The sequence below is a fragment of the Podarcis cretensis genome (genome assembly GCF_951804945.1).
Source record: "Podarcis cretensis genome assembly, chromosome: 17".
Classification (NCBI taxonomy): domain Eukaryota; kingdom Metazoa; phylum Chordata; class Lepidosauria; order Squamata; family Lacertidae; genus Podarcis; species Podarcis cretensis.
The window spans coordinates 33,679,866-33,703,761 of NC_137187.1; the positions used below are offsets into that span (position 1 = coordinate 33,679,866).

The window sequence follows — 23,896 nt, forward strand, 5'->3', positions numbered from 1 at the left end:
CCGTATCGCCATTCACTCCAAAGTAAATCATATGTGGTGGTTGCTGTGACCCCTGTATTTTGTGAGCACTCTGTTATTAGTGCTATTGTTATTAGTGTTATTAGGGAGGCTAATAAGAAAAGGGAAGCCAAACTGGCAATTAAGTGATCTATTTCTGGAAAGCAGAGTTCATGCTCACCACAGTGAGAAGGATAAAAAGCAAAGCAAAACAAAAAAACATACACACTGGAAGGATTCAGTGTTCAATTATCACCTATGTACTTTGCACCAGTACCTATTAATCCGGTGATGGCACAATCTCTGTGATGTAGGCAGAATTCTCCTCAGTAAAGTACAATTAAAATCCCACAGCTACTCCTATGGAGCATTCAGAAGCACAGTTAACATCACTGGCTACTAAATTGGCTTTTAAATAAGTCTTTTAAAATAAAGCAACACTTCTTTTGTGGGATAAAGAGTCCCCATTTAAAACAGTAGCATCAAGGAAGAGTCATGATTTCCCCCCTCCATCATGTTGATGGTCCCATAGTCTTAAGGTCAGAAGTAAGGTCAGATCCCTGCCTATTCAACTGCTGGGCTGGAGCTAAGCTTGCTTTGTTTCCTGTGAAAGGAAAGAAGAGTCCTGTGCACAAAAACACCCAGAAAAAGAAATGATGGTAGGGAAAGAATTATAATAAATTCTTCTGGCAGTTTCAGGAACCCAAGGATGACATACTGCCACCCCTACATAATTGGCACCAACCTACTGAAAGAAATGTTTCCTTAGTGACCAGGTCTACTACTCAGTGAGTCACTAAAGCAATTATACGTGGGGGATTATTTCATGTTCCGTTCCTGTATACTCTTGCTTGCTCAGCATTGCTGTTCAACCATGGCAACAAGGTGTGCAATTTCCCAAGGACTACCTCTGAATATCCAGCGACAAAGGAGCTTGCATGGATGCTCCTTCCATACAAGCCCCACTGAAATGAACAGAGATTGAATAGCGGCCCTTGATAAGAATGCACCCAATGCAACAATGATCCCAATGATCAGTATGTTTACAAAACCGCGGGCCTTTCCAAAGTTTTGCAGATCCTACTTATAGCCTTTAGTCCCTTAATTCCAGGGGCACAATCCCATAATATTCATGTAGGGCAGGATTACTGGATAGAAACAAACAGCACAAGAGTCACATTTCCCAGCCACTTGTTGGATCTTCCAATGCATTATGTAACAGATAACATCCACCCTCCCAAATTAAGAAGTGTTGTTGAATTCCTGGCAAGTTCCTCTCCAGTTGCTATTGATTGGCTGCCTCACAAGCATCTATCCAGTCACTGTAAACATCCACTGGTTCTGAAAGATCTTTAGGGTGAAATGTCAAGGAAGAATCTACCATAAGTGTCCCCCAAATAAAAAAATACTATTGGTTTTGGATGTGTATATTTTTTCAAAAACACTGCCAAATCTTGCAAGTGATTTCTTCTATGAACCACAGTTAAGCTGGTACAAGAGTGGAACTTTAGCTGATTTTAAATATCTGTGGTGGTGGGGTGTTTCAGTTGATTAACCACTCTGGCAAGGCTATGTCTGATCAATTTTGATGCTAACTCTCTATTTCCAGGTCTTTATGCAGGGTAAGATAAAACATGTAAAGGCCGAGACCAAGCAGAAAGCATTACACCCTAGGTTACGAATTACTGACATGAAAACGTAGGAGCCAAGTCTACATGGGGGAAGAGAGTAAAATATTATAAAACTGAATTGAAGTTCAAAGGATACATGTTATAGGAGTCTGAAATTCTTCCAGACACACGGTACAGGATATCACACCCGTATTTCGAGCCCTGTCCCTGAAACACAAAAAACATATTACAGCTGAAAAATACCCATATGTGAGAAAGTGTAAGCCAGAAAAGAGGAAAAAGATGGTACATTCATATGACTTTGGGTATGGAATATTGTTTTAACACGCAGTGAACAGTAGGCACAAACATTCCTACAGCCGTCTCAGTTAGAGGCATAGCAAATAAGAAGTACCCTTCACAAATCTTTCCCTATAGAATGGATGGGGAACCTCTTGCCCAAGAGCCAAACTTATGCCACACGGGGCTCCAATCTGGCTCACAAACCATGTTACCCAAACCATGCCCACTTGTGAATCATTCTGATGGAAAGGGCTTTCCAATCCTGCTTTGCCTGGGGAAGTAGGACACACAGCCAATGCCTGCGGAAAGCAGGAGTGAGCTCCCTCTCATCAGCTAATGTGTGAAGAGTTCGATTCTGCTTGGGGACTTGGGAAAACATAAGGCCAGATCAAGGGCAGCACAAGAAGCATAAATATTCCATTTTCACCACCCTGCATTAGTACTAAAATCATTTCAATGCCAACAATGAAGGAAAGCAAACAAGGACGAATTTGGAAGAGGTACTTCGAAATGAAGAAATGTTGGCCTCTGCACTTAAAATCTGATATGCTTAGTGGGGAATAAAATAATGCACTCTTCATACATTTCTCTTTTTATTTAATCATTTCCCCCCCACCAACATCTGAAGGCCTTGTTCAGCCAACATCTGAAACTTGAGAAAGGACTTTCTTGGTAGCTGCTCCCACAATTTTGAACTCCTTGCTAATAGGAGGCCCAGTTAGCCTCACCTCTGGGGTTTTTTACCTGCTTTTTGGTTTTTTCCTTTTCCTGTGTTATTGTATTTATTAGTTAGCTGCCTTGATCACCTTTTCATGGAAATACAGGATACAGATACAACCAAGGAATAATGGATATTTTTTATGTGCACTTGAGAATTCTCCATCTCCTTGAAATATATCATTTACTTGTTCTTCTGAATGCTTCAGTCTTGTTCTGTTAGATTTCTTTTTAAAAATCCTTTAGTTTTTGTCACTCTCTCTTAAAACCTTTGAATTCTGCCACAAACACTTTCTTCATACACCCTTGAATATAGGGGAGGGGTGGCAAAGGAGCCTGAGTCATCTCGTTGTAGTTTGGCTCTGGAGGGATTGTTTGTGGCACTGCGTACAATGTAATACATGGAAGGTGAGAAGATTGAACTACCAGCAAAGTGCTGGCCTACCCGCTATTTTTCCTTTATTCCCTTCCCAGTTCTAATAACGTCTCTGTTCCCAGCTAAAAAGAAATGTCCTCCTGCATGTCTATTTTCTGAACCTTCCCTTGTGAGGGCCAGGATGCACATGTCTGCACCCTATTAAGCTTCAGTTTGCTGCACAATATTAATCCACACTCCTTTTTTTTTTTTACATAACTTACATTTTAACATCACACGATTTCTCATGGTTACAGAAGGGGCAAGTAAATTGGGTCTCAAGTGTCCCAGTCATCTTCTTCTTGGGTGGAGGCTTCCGCTTTGACTTCCTACGGCCCATTTTTGCCTATAGCATGCAAAGCAAGGAGAAACAAATGTGAAGGGGGGTGGGGGCAGGAGAAGAAGCTTCAGCAAAAGTCCTTTTCATGTCAAAGGGTCTTCCCCAACGTGGTGCCCTCCAGATGCTTCAACTGCAACACCCACCACCCTCAATCATCAGTCATTCTAGCTGGGACTGACAGGAGTTGCAGATCAACAACCTCTGGAGGGCAGCAGGTTGAGGAAGGTGAAGGCGGTTGTAGAACATTAAGGAGTGACTAAAGTATTCAGAAAGCTGTTGCACCAACAAGATCAATGATCCACTTCGGAGGATTAGGGTTGCCCAGATTCAGAAAACTGCAGCCGAGGAAGCAAAGCCAATGACTGGCAGTTCCACTGACTAGAAGATGCAGCCTAGCAGGGAAGAGAATGTGGTGGCCAGGATGCAGGAACCTGACAGCATATGGTGACCCAGGGGCAGAGCAGAGCCAGTAACAGGAGTAATCCAAGAATCATGCAAAACAAAAAGCCCCTATGGTTTGGTTATATCAGCATGCTCAGTAACTAGAGCGTGAGACACTTAATCTCAAGGTCATGGGTTCAATACCAACACTGGACAAAAGATTCCTGCATTGCAAGGGATTGGACTAGATGACTCTTGTGAACCCTCCCAACTCTACAATTCTATGAGATTTCACTCTTCTCCTGCCAACCATATTGGGTGACCCAGAAACATTGACCGCATGAGGGGCTTTCCTTGACTGCCCCCCAATTCATCTCACCCCATAACCAAGGGAGCAAAAACAGGACTGACTACAGAAGGGTGCCCAGCAATGAACTGCATGCACGTGCATATGTGCGTGTGCGCACACACACATACTGTATATATGTCTGCGTGTATATATAGTTTTAATTCTATTACTGTTTAATTGTTTTTTAATGATTGCTTTTTTTCCTGTAAGTCCCCTTGAGTTCCTGGTCAGGGGGAAAAGGTGGGGTATAAATACATATAAAACTGGGGTATAAATAACCATAACACCACTCTGAAAAGGCACCTATAACCTTCTCCCCCCCACCAACTTCCTTTGAACAGCCACCTCAGCAAAGGGCTGTTATAAAATGCGAAGGGCTGCTTACAATGTTTGAAATCAGCACGGTGCCAGGCACATTTTGCACCTGGCTTTTGACCACTTGCAACCAAGTGAAGTTGCCCAGGATGGCGCCTGAACATCTCCACCATCGGGAGCCGCATGCCTGGGGATCCTTGGATCTGGACTGTTTTCACACACTGGTACCCTGTCCTGGGGGAAAGCTTATTTTATCTGCACTACAGGAATGAAGTTCTGGAAACCAAATGCTTTTCTTTTTTCTGCGCAGCCTGAGCAGGGGCAGTCACCACTGCTGGGGGGGGGCGGGCGGGGAAGGTTGGTGTAAGCCAATAAGTATGTGGACTGTCCCTGGATCGAGCGGCTTCTCTTCTTTTAAGTTCTCAAAGTTCTCAATCTAGCTCAAGGTGGTCCTCTGAACTTTCACATAAAGACTTCAGCCTTGTCCCCAAGACATTCCGTTCTGGCGACTACAACCTTGGTTTAAGGCCGTGATTCCCAATGTGGGGCAATTTGATTTTTAAGAGGGGCGATCTGATTCTTAAGGAGGGCAATTTGAGAATGTGTTACTAATAGTGAATAGCCTTTTAGGCTTCTTCCATGTGAATATGAGTTCACTTTTTGAATAATAAGAATTATATGTCACAAGCAAGGGAAGAATCAGGATTTGAGAGATGCTTAGGTGAGGCAATGTCAAGAAAAGGTTGGGAATGAAATAAAAAAATTAAGGTCTTATATATATAATAAATGCTCATAAATGTACCAAGCAAACACGTACATAAATATATAAACCACATGTCTGAAGTAGCACAGGAAAACAGCCCTGGAACCATTTTGGCTCCCAGACTGACCAAATGTTTTCTCTGCAAGGTCAAAGGAAAATGACAAAGATTCCCCATTGTCTTTACATTCACAAAACCTATCTTAAGGGTATATCTGTGTATGAATAGGGTGAGCCTGTGACCTGGCTCAGGAACTAAGTATTTATCATTACAAAAGACTGGCCAGGCTCCCCTGGGTATCCAACAAGTACCGTACTTTTCACTCCATTGGACGCAGTTTTTCCCCTCCAAAAACTGAGGGGAAATGTGTGTGCGTCCTATGGAGCAAATGCAGGCTTGTGCCATAGCCGCGCGCAACCCCTCCGGCAGGGAGAGGCTGCACGGGACTATGGCTTCTTTAGCCCTGCGCAGCCTCTTCCAGCAGGGAGGGGTTGTGTGGGGCTAAAGAGGAAGCCAAAACAGCCAGCGCGATCCATCCCTCTCACTGCCTTGGCTTGTGCCATAGCCGCGCACAACCCCTCCAGCAGGGAGAGGTTGTGCGCAGCCTGTATGCTGCTCTTTGGGGCTGGGGCTGGGGGAATATTTTTTTTATTGATTTCCCCATCTAAAAACTAGGTGCGCCCTATGGTGTGGTGCGCCCTATGGTGCGAAAAATATGGTAAGCATTAACAGGTAACCTGCCACACGTGAGATAAACAATGACAGGAGGTAAACAACGTACTCAGATTTCTCTTGAACTACACCCCTTCTGTGATGTAGGTATGATGTATCTGGGGGTGGTCTTGGACTTCAAGGCGGGCAATTTAAAATGTCTATATATGGGTGGAAGGGACGCAGGTGGCGCTGTGGGTTAAAGCCTCAGTGCCTAGGACTTGCCGATCGAAAGGTCGGGGGTTCGAATCCCTGCGGCGGGGTGCGCTCCCGCTGCTCGGTCCCAGCGCCTGCCAACCTAGCAGTTCGAAAGCACCTCCGGGTGCAAGTAGATAAATAGGGACCGCTTACCAGCGGGAAGGTAAACGGCGTTTCCGTGTGCGGCTCTGGCTCGCCAGAGCAGCGATGTCACGCTGGCCACGTGACCCGGAAGTGTCTCCGGACAGCGCTGGCCCCTGGCCTCTTAAGTGAGATGGGCGCACAACCCCAGAGTCTGTCAAGACTGGCCCGTATGGGCAGGGGTACCTTTACCTTTACCTTTATATATGGGTGGACACACTTTTGTTCTGGGTCCTCCTCCTTCTCCTGTGTGTGAGGGGAGCCCCCTGTTGCAACAGTTCAATAAAGATCTGGCTTACTAGCTGCTTTGCTTCTCAATATTCTCTGGTTGGCCTCTGTTATTTTCTCGGATGGATGGAGAACCTGCAAAGTACTCTAAAAGGGCTCTTGTGTCCCCCATAAGGGAATAAGGGCAGATTTTCGTTTATTACAGAAACCACTGGTCTAAGGTGCTCTTTGGCGCCTAGTTTATACACCCCAGTTTCGAAAGCATCTCTCAGAAGTGAGCCAGAGCAGGCCAAGGGCCCGGCTGGTTTTGCCCGCTTAGTGGGGCGGGCGACTCTCGTCATGGAGCTCCGCAGGGGAGTTCCAGGCGAGGGCCGAGCTAAGCGGCGCCCCACTGGCCGCGCTTGTCCCCGCTGGTGCGGCGAGCGACTCGGAAGCGGGGTGCGGCGTGGTGCTCCTCTTCCCTCCCGCGCTCCCTTCGAGGCCCCAGAAGCAGCTCCGCTTCTGGAGCCAACGCCGACTCGAAGCTCACTCCGGGCGCCACACCGGAGGCCCGCCCGAAACCTCCCCTTCCCCCGCTTACCTGGGCTCGGCTCAAGGCCTGGTTTCTAACGAGGTTCCACAAGGCCTCGTTTCTAACGGAGACCAGCACTTCCGGCGCGCCACCCGGAAGGGAAACGCGACACTTCCCGCCTCCCCCACCCGCCGGGTTCAGGGAAGGCAGGTTGGGAAGGCGTAGAGATAGTGAAAAGGGTAGAGTCGCCCGACGCGGCTTAATGGTTTGGAAGGCGGGAGGTCGCGCCTTTCGGGAAAGCCTGCGGGAGGGGAAAGGAAAGGAGGGAGGAAGGAAGGAAAGGAAGATTCCGTGATTTTAGCCCTGTTTGATTGAGGAGGCGGGCGGGGAAGAAAAAGGAAAACAGAAAGAGAAAACGGGCACCGTATATCTGGTTGCAGCAAAAGACCATAGTGCATAACAGCAGACAGCAGCCTTCTGCTCCGTTCCAGGCAACGCAGGTTGCGGTGTTATGTTTTGTTTTTAAAATTATAAACTGGAAAAAACCCAAAAAACACATTTCCCACACAAAATAAGAGCAGAGATAGAAAGCTCAGGAACTCCTGCCTTAGCTGTTTTTTTTTGGGGGGGGAGGGGGTCTATGCTCCGCAATCCCACAGCTATGCTGAAACCCAAGATCCCCCCCCCTTCACCAGGTGATTTCTGTGGACATATCTGACCCGCCCTAGAGGAGAAGATTTTTATTAAAACAAAACAGAGCCCGCTATTTCACCGCATGATCTGTCAGTCTGCACCCGCTTGTATATCTCTGTATTTATTCCTAACCACCCATTCGCCAAGACGACCGACAAAAGGACCCGGATGTATTGTGAATGAAATGTCAGAACTGCTTCTGTTCATTCAAACCGACAAAGGTCCGTCTCCAGCGCCTCGTTCTACTGGCGACCAGCCGGGTGCCTGAACAATCGCGCAGGCAGGCGCGACGCAGCAATTCTTAAGCAACAAGACTGCAACCCTATGCACACCCTTAGCGAGAACTCGAAATTTATTTATTTATATATTTATTTATTTTCCACCCTTTTCCCTGGCAGGGACTCAAGGCATTTTACAGCTAAGAACAGCTAAAAACAGGAAAATAATAATAATAATTAAAAACAAACGTTAGTAGAATTAAAATCATATACATATATAAAATCTGTTTAAAGCATACAAATAATTACAATAAAACCAGCAGGGCACCAGCCCTTTCATTAAAAGCAGCTGGTTCCCAAAAAAAGACTGTTGGAACAATAAGATTGTCATTTGCTGGTGGAAGCACAATAAGGAGGGTGTAAGTCTGGCTTCTCTGGGGAGGGAGTACCAGAGTCTGGGAGCAGCCACCACCAAGAAGGTCCTGTCCCGTGTCCTCACCAAGCATACCTATGAGGGTGGCAGGAGTGAGAGAAGGGCCTCTCCTGACGGTCTCAGAACCCAGGCAGGCTCATATGAGGGAATCCCGTATCTTATGATTCCAAGTTGGATCTTGGATCAACTTCCCCTTGGCATGCTCTCTTATTCTTCCCTGGCTGCCTCAGCCCAAAATCTCATTTTCTCATCATTACCTGTAGCTACCCATTATAAAAATAAACTTTTACTCTCAGCCATTGCCTCAAAATGACCCGCCTGCATTCTTCTTAACTGAGAACTCCCCCAAAGCACTCCAAATTTACCATTCAAGCTACCACTGTCCCCTGAGAAACCTTTTTCTAAGGCAAGTGGCTCTAGTTACAGTCTGTACTAGTTCCCCCTTCAGATAAATCTAAACTCTTTTGAACTAAGTCTATTGTTAGTGTGCTGTTTACTGGTGGCGTTTTCCTGAATAAGCTAATTTCCTCTTTGGTGCAGTAACTTTTACTTTTGACTTATCAGGTGCCAGATTCTGGAGTGCGTTCGGGTCTCAAGTATGGAAAGATTTCTTTTAAAGGGGTTGTTTCAGGGCTACATGTGAAAACTGAAGGCTTGCCTGCAAACTTCTTAACAATACTTTTACCTGTGCCTATGCTTATAAATGGGACGCAGGTGGCGCTGTGGGTTAAAGCCTCAGCGCCTAGGACTTGCCGATCGAAAGGTCGGCGGTTCGAATCCCTGCGGCGGGGTGCGCTCCCGCTGCTCGGTCCCAGCGCCTGCCAACCTAGCAGTTCGAAAGCACCTCCGGGTGCAAGTAGATAAATAGGGACCGCTTACCAGCGGGAAGGTAAACGGCGTTTCCGTGTGCGGCTCTGGCTTGCCAGAGCAGCGATGTCACGCTGGCCACGTGACCCGGAAGTGTCTCCGGACAGCGCTGGCCCCTGGCCTCTTAAGCGAGATGGGCGCACAACCCCAGAGTCTGTCAAGACTGGCCCGTACGGGCAGGGGTACCTTTACCTTTACCTTTATGCTTATAAATATGTTGTAAGTCCCTCGGAGACCGTTTTTGTGTAAGAAGCAACTAGCAAGTCTTCATCATCTGAAGACCCTTCTCTGGGGGGCACTTTCGGGAGATGTTTGGAGGATGACGAGTGAACAAACCTCTTTAGCAGCAGCCTTCCCCCTGTTCCATCTGTGGAACGCTCTCCCCAGAGAGGATTGCCTGATGCCAACATTTTCATCTTTTCAGCTCCAGGCAAAGACATTCTCATTCTCCCAGATATCCTGCGTTGATATTGTCTTTTTCTGATAGAACTTGATGTTTCTGGGTGCAGAAGGCTTTTCCTATTTTGTCACTCAAGTCTGTGTTCACATCACATTTACCTTGCTTCTGCTGTGATTTTACTCTACATCCCATAATTTAGAAGCACATTTAGCACATATGGCCAACCTAGTTGAATGGGATCCAGCAGGGCTCATCTTATATTCAGATGTGAAGCTGGTTTGGGGGTTATTTAATGGTTGTTGTTGTTTGCAGGTGGTGTTGAAGAAAGGGGTTATTTTGCTCTACAATCCATAATTTAGGAGATATGGGTGGCATTTTTAACCATTACATGATATGTAATAGGACAAATTTAAAAAATCTGCATCAGAGGTTATTGGGGGGCACTTGGATATGGGGTCTTCTATCCTGCAAAGCAATAGTTAGGGTTTTTGGCCTCCTGGGGGAATTTTTTACTGTCACATCTTGCAGCCATTTTGGAAAGTGTCCCACATGCTCCATCTGGGCTCCCGGATGACTTGCAAACTTTCACATGCATATGGCACCCACTAGCAATTTATAGCTGGTAACTTCAAGTAAAATACTTGGGCCACATGGTGCTAATCTCCCACACTAATGACTAAGATGTGGAGTTTTCACCTGAGGAATTTCTGGTTTTTCTCACACACACTTCGCCTCTGTGCTATACCAGTGTTATAAACAAAATCTGCCCTTATTCCCTTATGGGGGACACAAGAGCCCTTATAGAGCCCTTTGTAGGTTCTCCATTGGCAGGAGAAAGTAACAGAGGCCAACCAGAGAATATTGAGAAGCAAAGCAGCTAGTAAGCATGATCTTTATTGAACTGTTGCAACAGGGTGCTCCCCTCACATGCAGGAGAGAGGAGGAAGAGGACCCAGAACAAAGGTGTGCCCGACCTTATATAGACTTTTGGAATTGCCCACCCTCAAACTCCAGACCACCCCCAAAAACATCATACCGCTTACAAGTTTTTGAGGAAGGCTCCCAGCTCTGCTGGCAAAACCAAAATGGGAACTGTACTGGCCCCACACTTAAGCTTATACCCTTATTGTGTCATCTTTCGTATGCAAGTTTAAAACAAATTTCCCAATGACACGGCAATTTGAGACGGGGAGTGAAGAACCTTATGACTCAACGTTTGCACTTCTCTAGTGAGGAGAAGCCAGGTCCTGGGAGATAACATCTTCCTTTTTGGTATCTCTTGAGAGTAGCCAGAAACTGAAAAACAAGTTTACAAGTGCTGCAGAATTGAAGCCATAGAACCAATGTGGTGTAGTTGTTAAGAGTATCAGACGAGGACTGAAGAGTCCCAGATTCAAATCCCCATGAAGCTGACTGGGTGACCCTTGGTCTCTCTGGGTCAATTCTACAGGGTTGTTGTGGGGAGAAAATGGGGAGGAGAGAAACTGAGCTCTTCATTCAGAGGTGGGATAAAAGTGCTGTAAATAAATTTTAGGTCAGGCAGAATATAAAGCCATGGTGTTATGTCCTCTCCTAAAAGGCAGCAGTTGTCACCCAACCTTTACAAAGGACTTTATGGGTTGTGGTAGAGCTTTGAATGCAGAAGGCTGCCTGTTCAAGACCTGGTGTTTCCAAGTACGGGTGGGAATGTCCCCTGTCTGATACCCTGGAGAGTCGCTGTCAAGTGGTGTAGACATCGAGCAATGGTCTGACTCAGTATAAAGCAGCTTCATATGTTCCTGCACATCTTCAGCTCTTCAGATTTAATGGTCAATAACTTGCAACTCTGAAGGGGAAATATTTATTGCCTCTTATGACATGCTTAGAGGGACGCGCGTGGCGCTTTGGTCTAAACCACTGAGCCTTGGGCTTGCCGATCTGTGGTTCGAATCCCTGCGACGGGGTGAGCTCCTGTTGTTCAGTCCCAGCTCCTGCCAACCTAGCAGTTCAAAAGCATGTCAAAGTGCAAGTAGATAAATAGGTACCGCTCCGGCAGAAAGGTGTTGCGTTCGCAAAGTAAAGGTAAACGGCATTTCTGTGCGCTGCTCTGGTTCGCCAGAAGTGGCTTAGTCATGCTGGCCACATGCTGTACGCCGCCTCCCTCGGCCAGTAAAGCGAGATGAGCGCCGCAACCCCAGAGTCGGCCACAACTGGACCTAATGGTCAGGGGTCCCTTTACCTTTACCTCACCCCATGCATGTTTTGTATTCCATTCACTTACTCCATTCATCTTGTATATACTGCCATATTTTAAAACTGAAATAACCCTCCCCTGCTACTGCTGGCCCCCAAAGCATCTGCTGCCTGAGGCAGTTGCCTCACTTTGCCTAATGGTGGGGCTGGCCCTGAGAGTCCTGGTTTCTCTGTGAAAGGATATTGGGGCGGGGGGGTGGATCTGGAATTAACAACTCTGAGCTTTTTTAAAAAACAGCAACTTAGGCATGCAAACTCTTCTTCACAAAAGCCCTACTGAAATTCAGTTTGGTGGGGGGAAAGCCAAAAGTATTAAAAGTAATTTATTGAAAAGCTAGTCAGGAGAAAACATTAGAAGATTCTATGTTTCCTTCAACCAAACCTAAGGAGCCCATATACAGAATAAAACTGGATCCTGGTTGCATAGAATCGTTGATCTTTCAGATAAACATCTTGGCAAGTGAATGACTTCAAAATGCATAACAGCAACTAACGTCTGGAGCAGAATCAAATACAAAACAGAAGAGTCAGAAGAAAAATCCAGAAAGGAAGAGACCTATTCATCCAATAGCAGTTGTTTAGAAGGCAGACGGAGCTCCTCTTCCTTTGGCACACAGAAAAACTTGCATTCTTCATTTGAAGAGTGTTGTTTCACCAGGATAGGATGAAAGGACACTTTCTTGAAAGGACATGGGGCTGAGCAATAAAATTACTAAAGTGAGGACCTTAAATCTGGGTATTCTGCATACCCCCCCCCCACTTTCCTAATCGCCACCATCTCCCGATCTACAGGAGCTGTTTGTCAACAGGAGAAAAACTCCTGCAGCAAAGCCTCGCCTGTGTGGTAGAGAATTTCTAGATAAGAGGTGCATAGAGGAGGGTCATGTACTTGAAAAGTTAAAGGGGAAAGATCCAAATGTCATCTGCATCCAAACACTTCACTGGGTGCTGCTCAGCAGAGCAAAGTTGTTTTTCAGCCCCAACCTTAAACAGCTAGCTGAGTCCCACTGTTTACACCTGAAACAGATGAGCCACCAGATAGTTTCAGAATGGTGATCTTAAGTAGGCAAAAGTTCATTCTTCTTTGAGATAATTCTGAAAGTTCACGGCAGCTACAGACACCATGCTGCAGGAATAGACTATATAGTAAGTGAGGGAACAGTCCCTGCTTTTTCTTCTTCTTCTTTTGTACTAGGAAAGGAATGAATTAGGACTACTCAGTGTTGTCTTGTTCTTCTACCTCTCATGTGTTTGTGTGATAGGCAGCTTGTAAGGGCTCTGGGGGTAGTTAAGTGGCAATTCTACATTCTTCCTTTCTCGGAAGCAGCAATGGGCATAGCAAGACTGCATGGAGGCCTCATCCTATGGTTGGAACAATGGCCAGGAACAAGGGTAAGGATTTCATTTAAGCTGAGCAGATCTCTGACCCTTGCCCACTATGGCTTGTTCCTCCATTCTTGCAAATTTTGAAATGCCGAAAATTTAACACCTATGACAAAGGCTCATAGTAGCCACCAGCCAGGTGACGATTAAGCTGGACCAGTGATGACTCTGGATCTGGTATGTTATCAATATCTAGGCAGGAGCCACATAGGAGGATTCAGAGGCAGCATTCAGAAAGGAATGCTTTGGATGCAGAAGAGATGAGGTTCTACTGGGAGGAAGGTAGAACTACATAACCACAACCGGTTATGTACAGGTGGGTCTTTTGAGGTGTGCAGAAGAGTAGGAGTGCCTCACAAACAGGAGATCTTAGAGCTCTCTCAATGGCTACACTCCCCACAAATGCCAGTTCTCAGCCCTAGGAGGAAGGCGTGCTGTGTTTGTGTGTGTCAGAGAGGCCAACTGTGCCCCTACAAGGCCAATGCTGACTGTTGTCTCATCTTCAGAAACGTCTCCGCCTGGGCAGCGAGGTCTTGTAGAGAGACTTGCCTTTGCCCTCAATGTAGGTAATGCTCATCTCTTTGGCATTAATCTCAATGTAGGCAAAGCCCCCTTGAGAAGAGGCGTGGCCATAGAAGAAGCGCAGGTATCCAGCAGGGACCTCATGAAGGTGTTGCTTGTTGTCATCCATGAAGTTCCCCGCTCCACTTAGCACATAGCCCAAGCCAGTTTTGTCCTGGAGGTACTGTTGGAGAAAGGGAGGAACAGGCTCAAACCAGTATCACCACCGCATAACTTTTGGGTGTCTCAAGCCATCATGTTGTTGCCTAGCTATCCCCCCTGCCCATGCATGTGGGGAAAACATTACAGTGGTACCTTGGTTCTCGAACGACTTAGTTGTCATCAAAGAAATCAGCTCCTGTTTACAAACGTTTTTCAGACGTTGAACGTCCGACATGGCTTCCGCTTGAGTGCAGGAAGCTCCTGCAGCCAATCGGAAGTCGTGCCTTGGCTTTCGAACGGTTTCGGGAGTCCAATGGACTCCCAGAACAGATTAAGTCTGAGAACCAAGGTACCACTGTATATGTGACAGACCTTTATTTAAGAGACAGAGGTACAACTTCCAGCCCATGGAATGATTGTGAGAAGCTCACTATTGCTGAAGCTCAGTGTTGCTCCAAGAAGGAAAGGCAGTGGGGTGCAATAGGTGTCATGATCTTATATGATTTATATTGTACTTGTGATGTTCTATTATGCCAGGCATAGGTAAACTCTGGCCCTCCAGATGTTTGGGACTACAATTCCCATCATCCCTAGCTAACAGGACCAGTGGTCAGGGATGATGGGAATTGTAGTCCCAAACATCTGGAGGGCCAGAGTTTGCCTACGCCTGTATTATGCTCTATTTTGTAAGTGTTATTTATTGTTTGTAAGCTGCTTTGGGATTCATTTGAATGAAAAGCAGCATAAGATTTCAATCAATCAATCAATCAATCAATCAATCAATCAACAATAATGATGACAAAGTATGTTCAAGACAGGCTGCCAGATAGGAAGAGACAGGGCTGTAGGGGCACATTTTTATGTTTAGTGCTCAAGTTCTACACAGACCATCAAATGGCACAGTTCCTCTCCAGAGGGACTTGCTACCTGTGCCAGATATACTAAGTTGGGAGAAGGAAAGGAATGGAAAAGAGGAGAGAGGTTGAGGAAAGGGTATGTCAGGTGGCAGCAGGAGATGCGCACATGGCGCAAGGGTCAGTGGTCAAAGGGAAGTGCTGGTGAAGAGAAGAAAAACAAGACATGGGATGGGAAGTTAGTGAAGGAGCCCATCTGCTTCCCCACTTCTACCAGCTCTCCCAGTGTGCAATGAAAAGCAAAAGGCAGGTGTTGGGATAGCATTATGAGGCAGAAACTGGAGGAAGGGGGAAAGAGGCCGTAAACCAGGAGCAACACCCCAACAGTCACAGGTCATGAAGTAAGAACTTCCTTCTCACTCTTTTCAATAGCACTTGTGCTCGTTTAGCTTGTATTTTCTCACTTATTCCTGTAGCAAGATCATTATTCTTCCCCATTTTACAGATGGTAAAACAGAGCTGGACCATAAAGAAGGCTGATCGCTGAAGAATTGATGCTTTTGAATTATGGTGCTGGAGGAGACTCTTGAGAGTCCCATGGACTGCAAGAAGATCAAACCTATCCATTCTTAAGGAAATCAGCCCTGAGTGCTCACTGGAAGGACAGATCGTGAAGCTGAGGCTCCAATACTTTGGCCACCTCATGAGAAGAGAAGACTCCCTGGAAAAGAACCTGATGCTGGGAAAGATGGAGGGCACAAGGAGAAGGGGACGACAGAGGATGAGATGGTTGGATAGTGTTCTCAAAGCTACGAACATAAGTTGACCACACTGCGGGAGGCAATTGAAGACAGGAGTGCCTGGTGTGCTCTGGTCCATGGGGTCACAAAGAGTCGGACACGACTAAACAACAACAACAACAAAGGAAGCCCAAGACCCAGGCCCAAATCTACCGCTGTCTACCACAAGGGGCATCGTCTTTATAGGAAGTGTGCAAGAGCAAAGTTCTAAACAAGGATGATGGGGCTCTCTCTTCCTTGGCTCACCTGCAGGTTGTGATCATGGCCGCACAAGTAGGCTGTGGCCTTGTATTTCAGCAGCAGCGGCTGCAGGTGCTTCACCAAGCATGTGGTTGGGCCGTGCTTCCCCACCGACCACACTGGGTAGTGCCCAGCCACCAACAAGTAGTCATCCTGAGAGTTGGCCAGCTGTTTGCGGAGCCAGGACATCTGGGAGCGAGCCGCGCCCAGTTCCTGTGGGTGCAGGGGCTGCTCATTTTGGAAGTCATCCGAATTGCCGCAGATAGTCACCGTGTCGATCATGACAATGGAAACAGTGGCGTTGGTGCCGGGCACCTTGAACCTCAGCCTGTAGTAGTTTTTTGGGAAGTGCCTGGTGGTGAAAAGAGCGGGAGGCAAAACAGTTAGAAAGGAAGAAGAAGAAGAAGAAGAAGAAGAAGAAGAAGAAGAAGAAGAAGAAGAAGAAGGAGGTCCTTCTATATTGCAAGGCCTTTGGGATGGGGGACCCACGCAAGGGCTGGCCTAACCAGACATCAAAACAGAAGGGGGATTACTTTGAGCCAGAACTTGTACCTGCAGATCTGCAAGGATCACCTCACAGCTCCAAGGAGAAGCAGCACCTTATCAGGCACTCTGGGCCAAACTACCGTATTTTTCACTCCATAAGGCGCACCTGACCATAAAATGCACCTACTTTTTTTTGGGGGGGGGGGGAATTCAAGAAAAAAAAATGCGGCTCTTGGGGGCTTTTGCGGTAGGTGGGGGAAGTGAGAGAGCCTTGCTCTGTCCCTTCCCCCACCTCCCGCAAAAGCCAGGGATAGCCGCGCGAAGCCTCCGCAGGGCAGCGGGATGAAGGCTCCCCGCTGCCCTGCGGAGGCTTCGTGGGCTACCCCAGAGCTGCTCAGGAGCTTGTCGGGGCTGGCGAAGGAAGGGAAGCCCAGCTTTCCCCCACCACCAGCCCCAAAGAGCAGGTCGGGGAGCAGCGGAAAGGCTGCGTGCACCCTTCCCGATGCTCCCCGGGGCTGGTGGTGGGGGAAGCCCGGATCCCCCACCCAGCCCCAGGGACCACAAATTCGCTCCATAAGATGCACAGACATTTCCCCTTAGATTTTAAGAGAGGAAAAGTACGTCTTATGGAGCGAAAAATACGGTAGATACGATCTGGGAGGTCTATGAAGTGTCTCCTGGTTGGCTTTTTTAAAATTATGCAATGCAGCTGGCAGGGCTCCAAATTTCATTGGAATAGAGGCAGGAGAAGAAATAACTAACTCCCGCCGCGGCTGTTTATGCATTAAATATCCTCAAACTGTTTTTCTCCTCTGAGAGGAAGAGATATGTGGGCCTAGGTATCTTTCCCCCTGTGGGTATGAAAGCAGCTGTCTGGTATGTGGGTGTGAATTTTTTTTTGGGGGGGGGGGGACACCATCAGGAAACATTTAAGTACTTCCCTTTCTCAGCTGTTCTGTACATCACTGGAGAATAATCTACAAATTCAATGCCTCAGTTGCTCTGATGAGAACACAATATACAATTCAGCTAAGTTGTGTGACCTATTTTTTAAAGGACTATGCAGTCAACTAACAGAGCAATCGTATACTTGTCTATTCCAGAATAAGTCCAGTTCAGTACTGAGGCTCCAAAGGCCTGTGACCAGCACCCTACCTTGCCCTTTGAATGCATTTTATAGAAACATTGGCTCTGAAATGATAGAATAATTAAATAAAGTAGGCAATATCACAAAATCCTCTGCAATGTCCAGGTGTTTGATGCTGAGAGAGATTTTTCCTCAAGGAAAGAGGTTTGATAGCCACACAAGTAAGGTTTTTTATTGCTTAATCTGTGGCACAAATTTCAAATCAATGAAGCTGCGGTGTGAGGGCGGCTTTGCTTGGTTGTTTGTTTTGTTACTGTAACAGAGAATTAAAAACAAATATTAAAGATGCTTTGTAAGAGCTGGTGTACCACAAAGTGTGGTACAGTGGTGCCTCACAAGACGAAATTAATCCGTTCCGTGAGGCTCTTCGTATAGCGGTTTTTTCGTCTTGCGAAGCAAGCCCATTGACGGCTTAGCGGATTAGCGCTATTAGCGGTTTAGCGGCTTTTAGCGGATCAGCTGATAAGCGGCTTAAGGCTTAGGAAAAGGGGGGGGAGGGGAAAAACCCCCGCAGGAACTCGCAAGACATTTTCGTCTTGCGAAGCAAGCCCATAGGGAAATTCGTTTTGCGAAGCGCCTCCAAAACGGAAAACCCTTTCGTCTAGCGGGTTTTCCGTCTTGTGAGGCGTTCGTCTTGCGGGGCACCACTGTATATTGCATTTAGGGAGAAACTAACTCCAAAACCGACAAGACAGACAAAGTTACTTCAACTTGGAGCTCTTTTATTAATTATGTTAATAGGTAAGACAATACACAGCATCCTCCCTCATACTGTATACAAATTTGGAATGCTTAACATCTGTATTTATGTTTCGGTATGGTATTTCCATCATGTTCACCGCATTACTGTCAATGGTCTTATCCTTTTATATCTTGTCATGTAAACAATTGCCCTGACCTTATCTCTGCCTTCCACTTATAGTAGAGTTTTGCTGAAGTGTCATTATGGAGGATGCACTGTGTATGGTCTGCTAACAAAAAAAAATATTTTTTTGAAGGGAGAGGAATAGTTATTTGTTCTATTGTTACTTGATGTATTGCATTCATCAACCTTTGCAGTAGCTGTTACTGACTCAAAAATGACTGATATCTGTAGTGCTCAAGGCATTTCTTATTATTCTCCACCTAGATTTTAGTCTTGAAAATAAATAAAAATATACAAAAAAGAGAGCTGGTGTATTCTAGTGGCTAAGGGTGTCGGCTGCAAAGCCTACAGATCAAATCCTACCTCTGCTGTGAACATACTAGGGGGCCCACAGTGCAGACAAGGACACTGGAAGACATTCCCCTCCTCCCGCAAAATCTGTCCCCTAACTTTTCCACACCTGGTAACTCTCTGCAGCTTAGCTAACAACAAGAACAAATCACAGGCCTTACAGCAGTGGAGTCTTACCAACGTTTGGAGATCTTGCTGTAGGCAATCTGTGCAGTGACATTCCCTGAGTGGTCGTGGTTCCCAGCCAGCACATACCAGGGCAAGTTGCGCAATGAGGGCGCCTGGAAAACTGACTCAAATGTCTCCTGCAATAGAAAAAGGAGCGCCTTTGTTTATGGATTCCTCCAGACAATCTGTTTATTGCGCATTCATCCGGATTTGCTTGCAGAGAGCTTACGCTGAAGGTCAGAGTATGCCTCTCTTCGTTCCTTTGCTTGTACAGAGGTTATGCACCTCCCCATTTATAATTTGCCCGCCCCACACTTTTCAGTGCAATCTCCCTGTTGCTTTCCTTAACCACACAAAGTCTTTTTTTAAAAAACGCCGATTTGTTGCGTTAAGGCAACAGAAAGCTATAATCCGCTCTTTGTACGAGCCTAAATTTATAGCATGCGCCTGAAAAACTCCAGTAAAATACTGATATTTTGAATAGTGCCCAAATATGTGTGTGCATTCAAGGAAGAGAAGATTTATATAGCGTGGTTTTCAGTTGTTCCTTATCTAACATGTAACCATTTCCACAGCAACATTTCATACTGACACTTTTAATAAAAGAAGTAAAAATTAAAATAAAAGTGGTGCCTGAAATTTGCTTTCCCTCCTCCCCTCCATTTTCTCCTTTTGTGCTGTGTCTTTTAGATTGTAAGCCTAAGGTCAGAAGCAGGAGCTTATATTGATCTCATCAGGCACTCCAGGAGCCTGTTTGCCTGAAGGGCGTGTTCTAAATCATAGAATCACAGAACTGTAGAATTGGAAGGGACCCTGAGGGTTATCGAGAGCAACCCTCTGCAATGCAAGAATCTCAACTAAAGAATCCAAGACAGATGGCCATCCAACCTCTGCTAAACAGTGAGGATTGCTAAGTGTGCTGGTGGTGCCTTGGATACACTTTAAAATAAATTCACGTAGGTAATTCAGGATTTTTTTTTTTTTGGGGGGGGGGGGGGTCCACAGAGCCTAGGGCTTGCCGATCAGAAGGTCGGCGGTTTGAATCCCTGCGACGGGATGAACTCCCATTGCTCTGTCCCAGCTCCTGCCAACCTAGCAATTCGAAAGCACACCAGAGCAAGTAAATAAATAGGTACCGCTCCAGCGGGAAGGTAAATGGCGTTTCTGTGCGCTGCTCTGGTTTCGCCAGAAGCGGCTTAGGCATGCTGGCCACATGACCTGGAAAAACTGTCTGTGGACAGACGTTGGCTCCCTCAGCCAGTAAAGCGAGATGAGCGCTGCAACCCCAGAGTCGTCCGTGACTGGACCTAATGGTCAGGGGTCCCTTTACCTTTACCTTTGGCACTCAACCCCAGGGCCCCCAACTTGGGACTGTGTAGGCTGTGTGCTGTGTCCAAGTTAACTTAGCAGCACTCTGAGCTTTATCTTATTCCAGCACTCCCTGGAGTCCTGATGTTGAGTCCCCAGCCTCTCCACACACACACACACACACACACCACCTCCTGACCTGAAAGCGCTTGTCATAGGCGTCCTGCACACCACTGTAGTAGAAGTTGTCTCCGAGGGACAAGATGAAGTCTGCTCCCAGCGAAGCCGCCGTACGTCCCATCTCATTGGCCACAGCTGCCTCGCGGGCTGTGTAGAAAGGAGCATTGGGCACCCCGCCCCAATCTCCCACAGCGATGAAGCGCAAGGAGGAGCGTGCATGAAGGCTTGGCGGGGCAGCCAGGAAGAGCCCCAGAAGGTAGAGGAAGTTCATCATCTGAAAGCGAGGAAATGAGATGACAACATGGGAATAGAGAGAACATTTACCTGGAAAAGGTCAACCACAGATCGGCTTGCGTTGCTACTATCTTTTCCAGGAAGCCCCTTCCCCTCGACTCTGAGCACTGCTCTCCTTTCTGGTCTCACTACTAAAGAGTTTTATTCCATGTTTGTTCCAAACACACATTCCTGGAAAATTGCAGTGCTTATTAAAAACAACCAGAGTCCAATAGGATGTAACATTTCAACTCCTTCTGTGCTTCTTTTTGTGTTTTTTGAAATGATGTCAAGAACAGTGTAGACCCCCAACAAATTATTTCTAGATATTGCTAATGAGGCATAGAATGCTTCCAGGTGAGGGTTTAATATTACAAATGGGTCACTTGGATATTGCAGACCATGGGACACTGGCAGCAGTTCCCTTCCCCCCAACACTGGATTTTCCATGCATGGGGTACATAATGGGGCAAGATATGGATGGCAATATAATGTGACAATATTGTGTGGATGCTGTGAAAAACTTGCGTGTTTGAGCAACAATAAACAGCTGCTTGGAAGCACCCATAGAAAATGGAACTATTTCTCCACCAACCCAAGATTTTTGTCCTGCCAGCTAGCTAATGTACCTAACCAGCCAATTACCCATTAAAAAAAATCTAATTGATACCTTACCCAGTGTGTTGTTTTTCAATTGATACCATACTTGTGGAGTGTGTGTGTTCTTCATATTTACAAACACACATACAAAAACCCAGTGACCTTTTAAATGTCCCTTGTGAAAATGCCTTTCTATTGATACATAGGGCAGAATTCACTTAACAAACCCGTCAGTGAAAGGCTTGCACAGGGACTTCTGTTTGTGTAACAGGACTTTCCCACAAAACTGTTTCTGAGGGGTGAATGAGAGTGGGGGGGGGAGAGAGAGAGAGACATTCTGTCTGGCAAGTGGATGTGGTTGTGCAGATAGAACATTAATGCAGTATAGCATGTTGAACTCCACCCATATTTATCTAATCACACTTTGCCCTGAAAAAACAATCATTGCTCACTCCAAGATTACATTAGAACGCTGTTGTCATTCATAGTGCATTCCTGTGCATGTCTACTGAGAATTTGTGGACCTGCCTGAGGGGCACTCATCTCAATTCCTTTGCTTACAGATTAGACACCATTGGGCATTCCCTCTGATAGAGTTTGGGGAGACGCTAGAGGATGTTGCATCAAATCAAGAGTTATCACACTTTCCTTATCCGGAAAATCTGATATTTAGGGGAAGAGGGTGTGATTCACAAGAGCTTCAAATCCGCTTTAACTGCACAGCCTAAATTTGTCGGGATGTGAATGAATAACAAAGAATATAGAAGTCTGGTAGCGCCCTTACTCTCAGCAACTGGGCACACAAGATTGCAGCCTTAAAACATGGTAGCTCACAGCCATGCTGTGGTATGGAGAGATATACAAAGCAGAAGAGGTTATATACCATTTGCTAATCTCCTAGATAATGGGATTTATTAAAAAGCCACTACCTTTCCTATTTTGCAGTATTATGTCAACATCAAACCGAGATTTGGTGATTAAAGAGAGTAAAAAAGACAAGTGTTCCTTTTTCGCAGTGCAATTAACAAAAGAACGTAAGAATAACCCTCAATGGCCCATCTGGCCCAGCACCCTGATGTCACAAGGAGGTGAAACAACCAGAACTGTACACGGTACAGTGGAACCTCAGTTTGCAAACGTGATCCGTGCGGGAGGCACATTCGCAACCCGCAGCGTTCGCAACCCGCAGTGCTGCATCTGCGCATGCTGTGATGTGATTCAGTGCTTCTGTGCACGCGCAAAGCGCGATTTAGTGCTTCTGCACATGTGCAAGCGCCAAAACCCGGAAGTAACCTATTCCGGTACTTCTGGGTTTGGCACAGTCCATAACCCGAAAACGCACAACCCGCAGCATTCGCAACCCAAGGTATGACTGTACTCCAAATGTGATCACACCATAGATTTGAATAATGGCATTATGATATTGCCAGTTTTGCTTTCAATTCCTTTCCTAATGATCATTAGCATGGAATTTGCCTCTCTTTTTTTTTTTCTTTTTTCCAGCTGCTGCACCCTGGGTGGACATCTCCAGGTTTAGGATTAGGGCTGTAACAATCCCAGTGCTGTTCTGGCTGATTTCCCTTCTGCTGAACTTTAAACATCCCTTATTATTCAGTTTCACAGCTTTAATTTTTTGTTCTTTGGAGACCTCCTCAGTCTAGGTTTACACTTGGCTTGCCAGAGCTTGTGCTCTCTCTTTGTCATCACCCAAAACACTCACTTCTTAAAGAAAGCCTTGTTGCATTGTATAGCTTTCCTGACTTTTCAGTTTAACCACGCTGGCATCCCTTACATTTGCTCTTGTTTGCGCCTTTCCTAATGGGTAGCCCGTGTTTTTAGGTTGTATTAACATGGGCGTCCAAACGGAGACAAACCGTTGAAACGGATCCATCGATTGCGCTCTTCTCCGGGAGGGGACAAAAGGAAAAGGAAAGGGAGGGGGGACGGACGACGGACAGATCAGGGGCGACCTGTGAGCGAGGTAGGAAAGCAAGGAGAGAAAGCGCCAGAAAGAGAAACTACTTGTAACAAGAGGAACTTACTTGCTGTTTTTGTTAAGATCCGTCTTGTCAAAACTTATGTGCTCGGATCCGATCGTCCTGGGTGTTAACTCAGCACCTCTCTCTCCGGGGAGTCTCTGTCATCTGAAAACAACTGAAGTACCTCCGCTGCAACATAGGACATTTTATCAGTAACTGGAAACGGGAAATTGGGGCGGATGGGGGGGGGGGAGTTCCCTCCAGCACCAGTCAGGGGAGTATTGAAGCAGAAAAACTGAGTGAGATGGAGAAACAGATGCTAAAGTGATGACCCACACTAACTTCTCTCTCCCCCCCCCCCACAAGCCATGTGACACTTCCTCCTCCTAGCAGACAGAGGTTAAAGATTCTTTAACCTGCCTTCGCAGCAGAGCTGATAAGGAAACTGCGGCTCAGCCCCTTAACCCTTTCGCAGCTCCTCACGTTGGATGCCGCAAAGGCTTGCTTACTTTTTTGAAGAAGGACTCAGGAAATGCAGCGTTTGAACGAGAGCGGCAGACTAGCTGTGGGACCTTCTGATAAGATACTGTGATAGGAATTTTGAGGCCTTAGATATATGGCAATGTTCATAAGTGTACCAACCAAGCACGTACATAGATCAGCACAGGAATACCAACCTGGAACCATTTTGATTCCTAAACTGAGCAAATGTTTTCTCT

At 46.3% G+C, this 23,896-nt stretch overlaps 2 protein-coding genes across 2 annotated transcripts; both read right to left on the bottom strand.

Moving 5' to 3' along the window:
- Positions 1-1,171: 1,171 nt before the first annotated feature.
- ELOF1 (elongation factor 1) lies at positions 1,172-7,186 on the bottom strand. The gene is made up of 4 exons (XM_079959851.1): positions 7,047-7,186; positions 3,267-3,388; positions 1,765-1,835; positions 1,172-1,347 (listed from the first exon to the last, which is right to left on the bottom strand). The coding sequence occupies exons 2-4, from the start codon at positions 3,380-3,382 to the stop codon at positions 1,283-1,285; spliced, it is 252 nt and encodes an 83-aa protein (XP_079815977.1). The 5' UTR covers positions 3,383-3,388; positions 7,047-7,186; the 3' UTR covers positions 1,172-1,282.
- Positions 7,187-12,127: 4,941 nt separating this feature from the next.
- Positions 12,128-23,557, bottom strand: ACP5 (acid phosphatase 5, tartrate resistant). The gene is made up of 5 exons (XM_079959721.1): positions 23,241-23,557; positions 20,345-20,599; positions 18,847-18,974; positions 15,827-16,172; positions 12,128-13,948 (listed from the first exon to the last, which is right to left on the bottom strand). Exons 2-5 carry the CDS (start codon positions 20,597-20,599, stop codon positions 13,706-13,708), a joined length of 972 nt encoding a protein of 323 aa, XP_079815847.1. The 5' UTR covers positions 23,241-23,557; the 3' UTR covers positions 12,128-13,705.
- Positions 23,558-23,896: the final 339 nt, after the last annotated feature.

Bases quoted from the DNA above. Each gene is read 5' to 3' on its own strand.
- ELOF1 (XM_079959851.1), bottom strand. From the start codon at position 3,382: ATGGGCCGTAGGAAGTCAAAGCGGAAGCCTCCACCCAAGAAGAAGATG. The intron at 1,836-3,266 runs GTAAGTTATGTA...TTTGTGTTTCAG, and splicing joins AAATCGTGTGATGTTAAAAT to GGACAGGGCTCGAAATACGG. The intron at 1,348-1,764 runs GTATCCTTTGAA...TTCACCCTAAAG, and splicing joins ATTTCAGACTCCTATAACAT to ATCTTTCAGAACCAGTGGAT.
- ACP5 (XM_079959721.1), bottom strand. From the start codon at position 20,599: ATGATGAACTTCCTCTACCTTCTGGGGCTCTTCCTGGCTGCCCCGCCA. The intron at 18,975-20,344 runs GTCAGGAGGTGG...TTTCTATTGCAG, and splicing joins CCTATGACAAGCGCTTTCAG to GAGACATTTGAGTCAGTTTT. The intron at 13,949-15,826 runs GTGAGCCAAGGA...TTTCTCCAACAG, and splicing joins GCCATGATCACAACCTGCAG to TACCTCCAGGACAAAACTGG.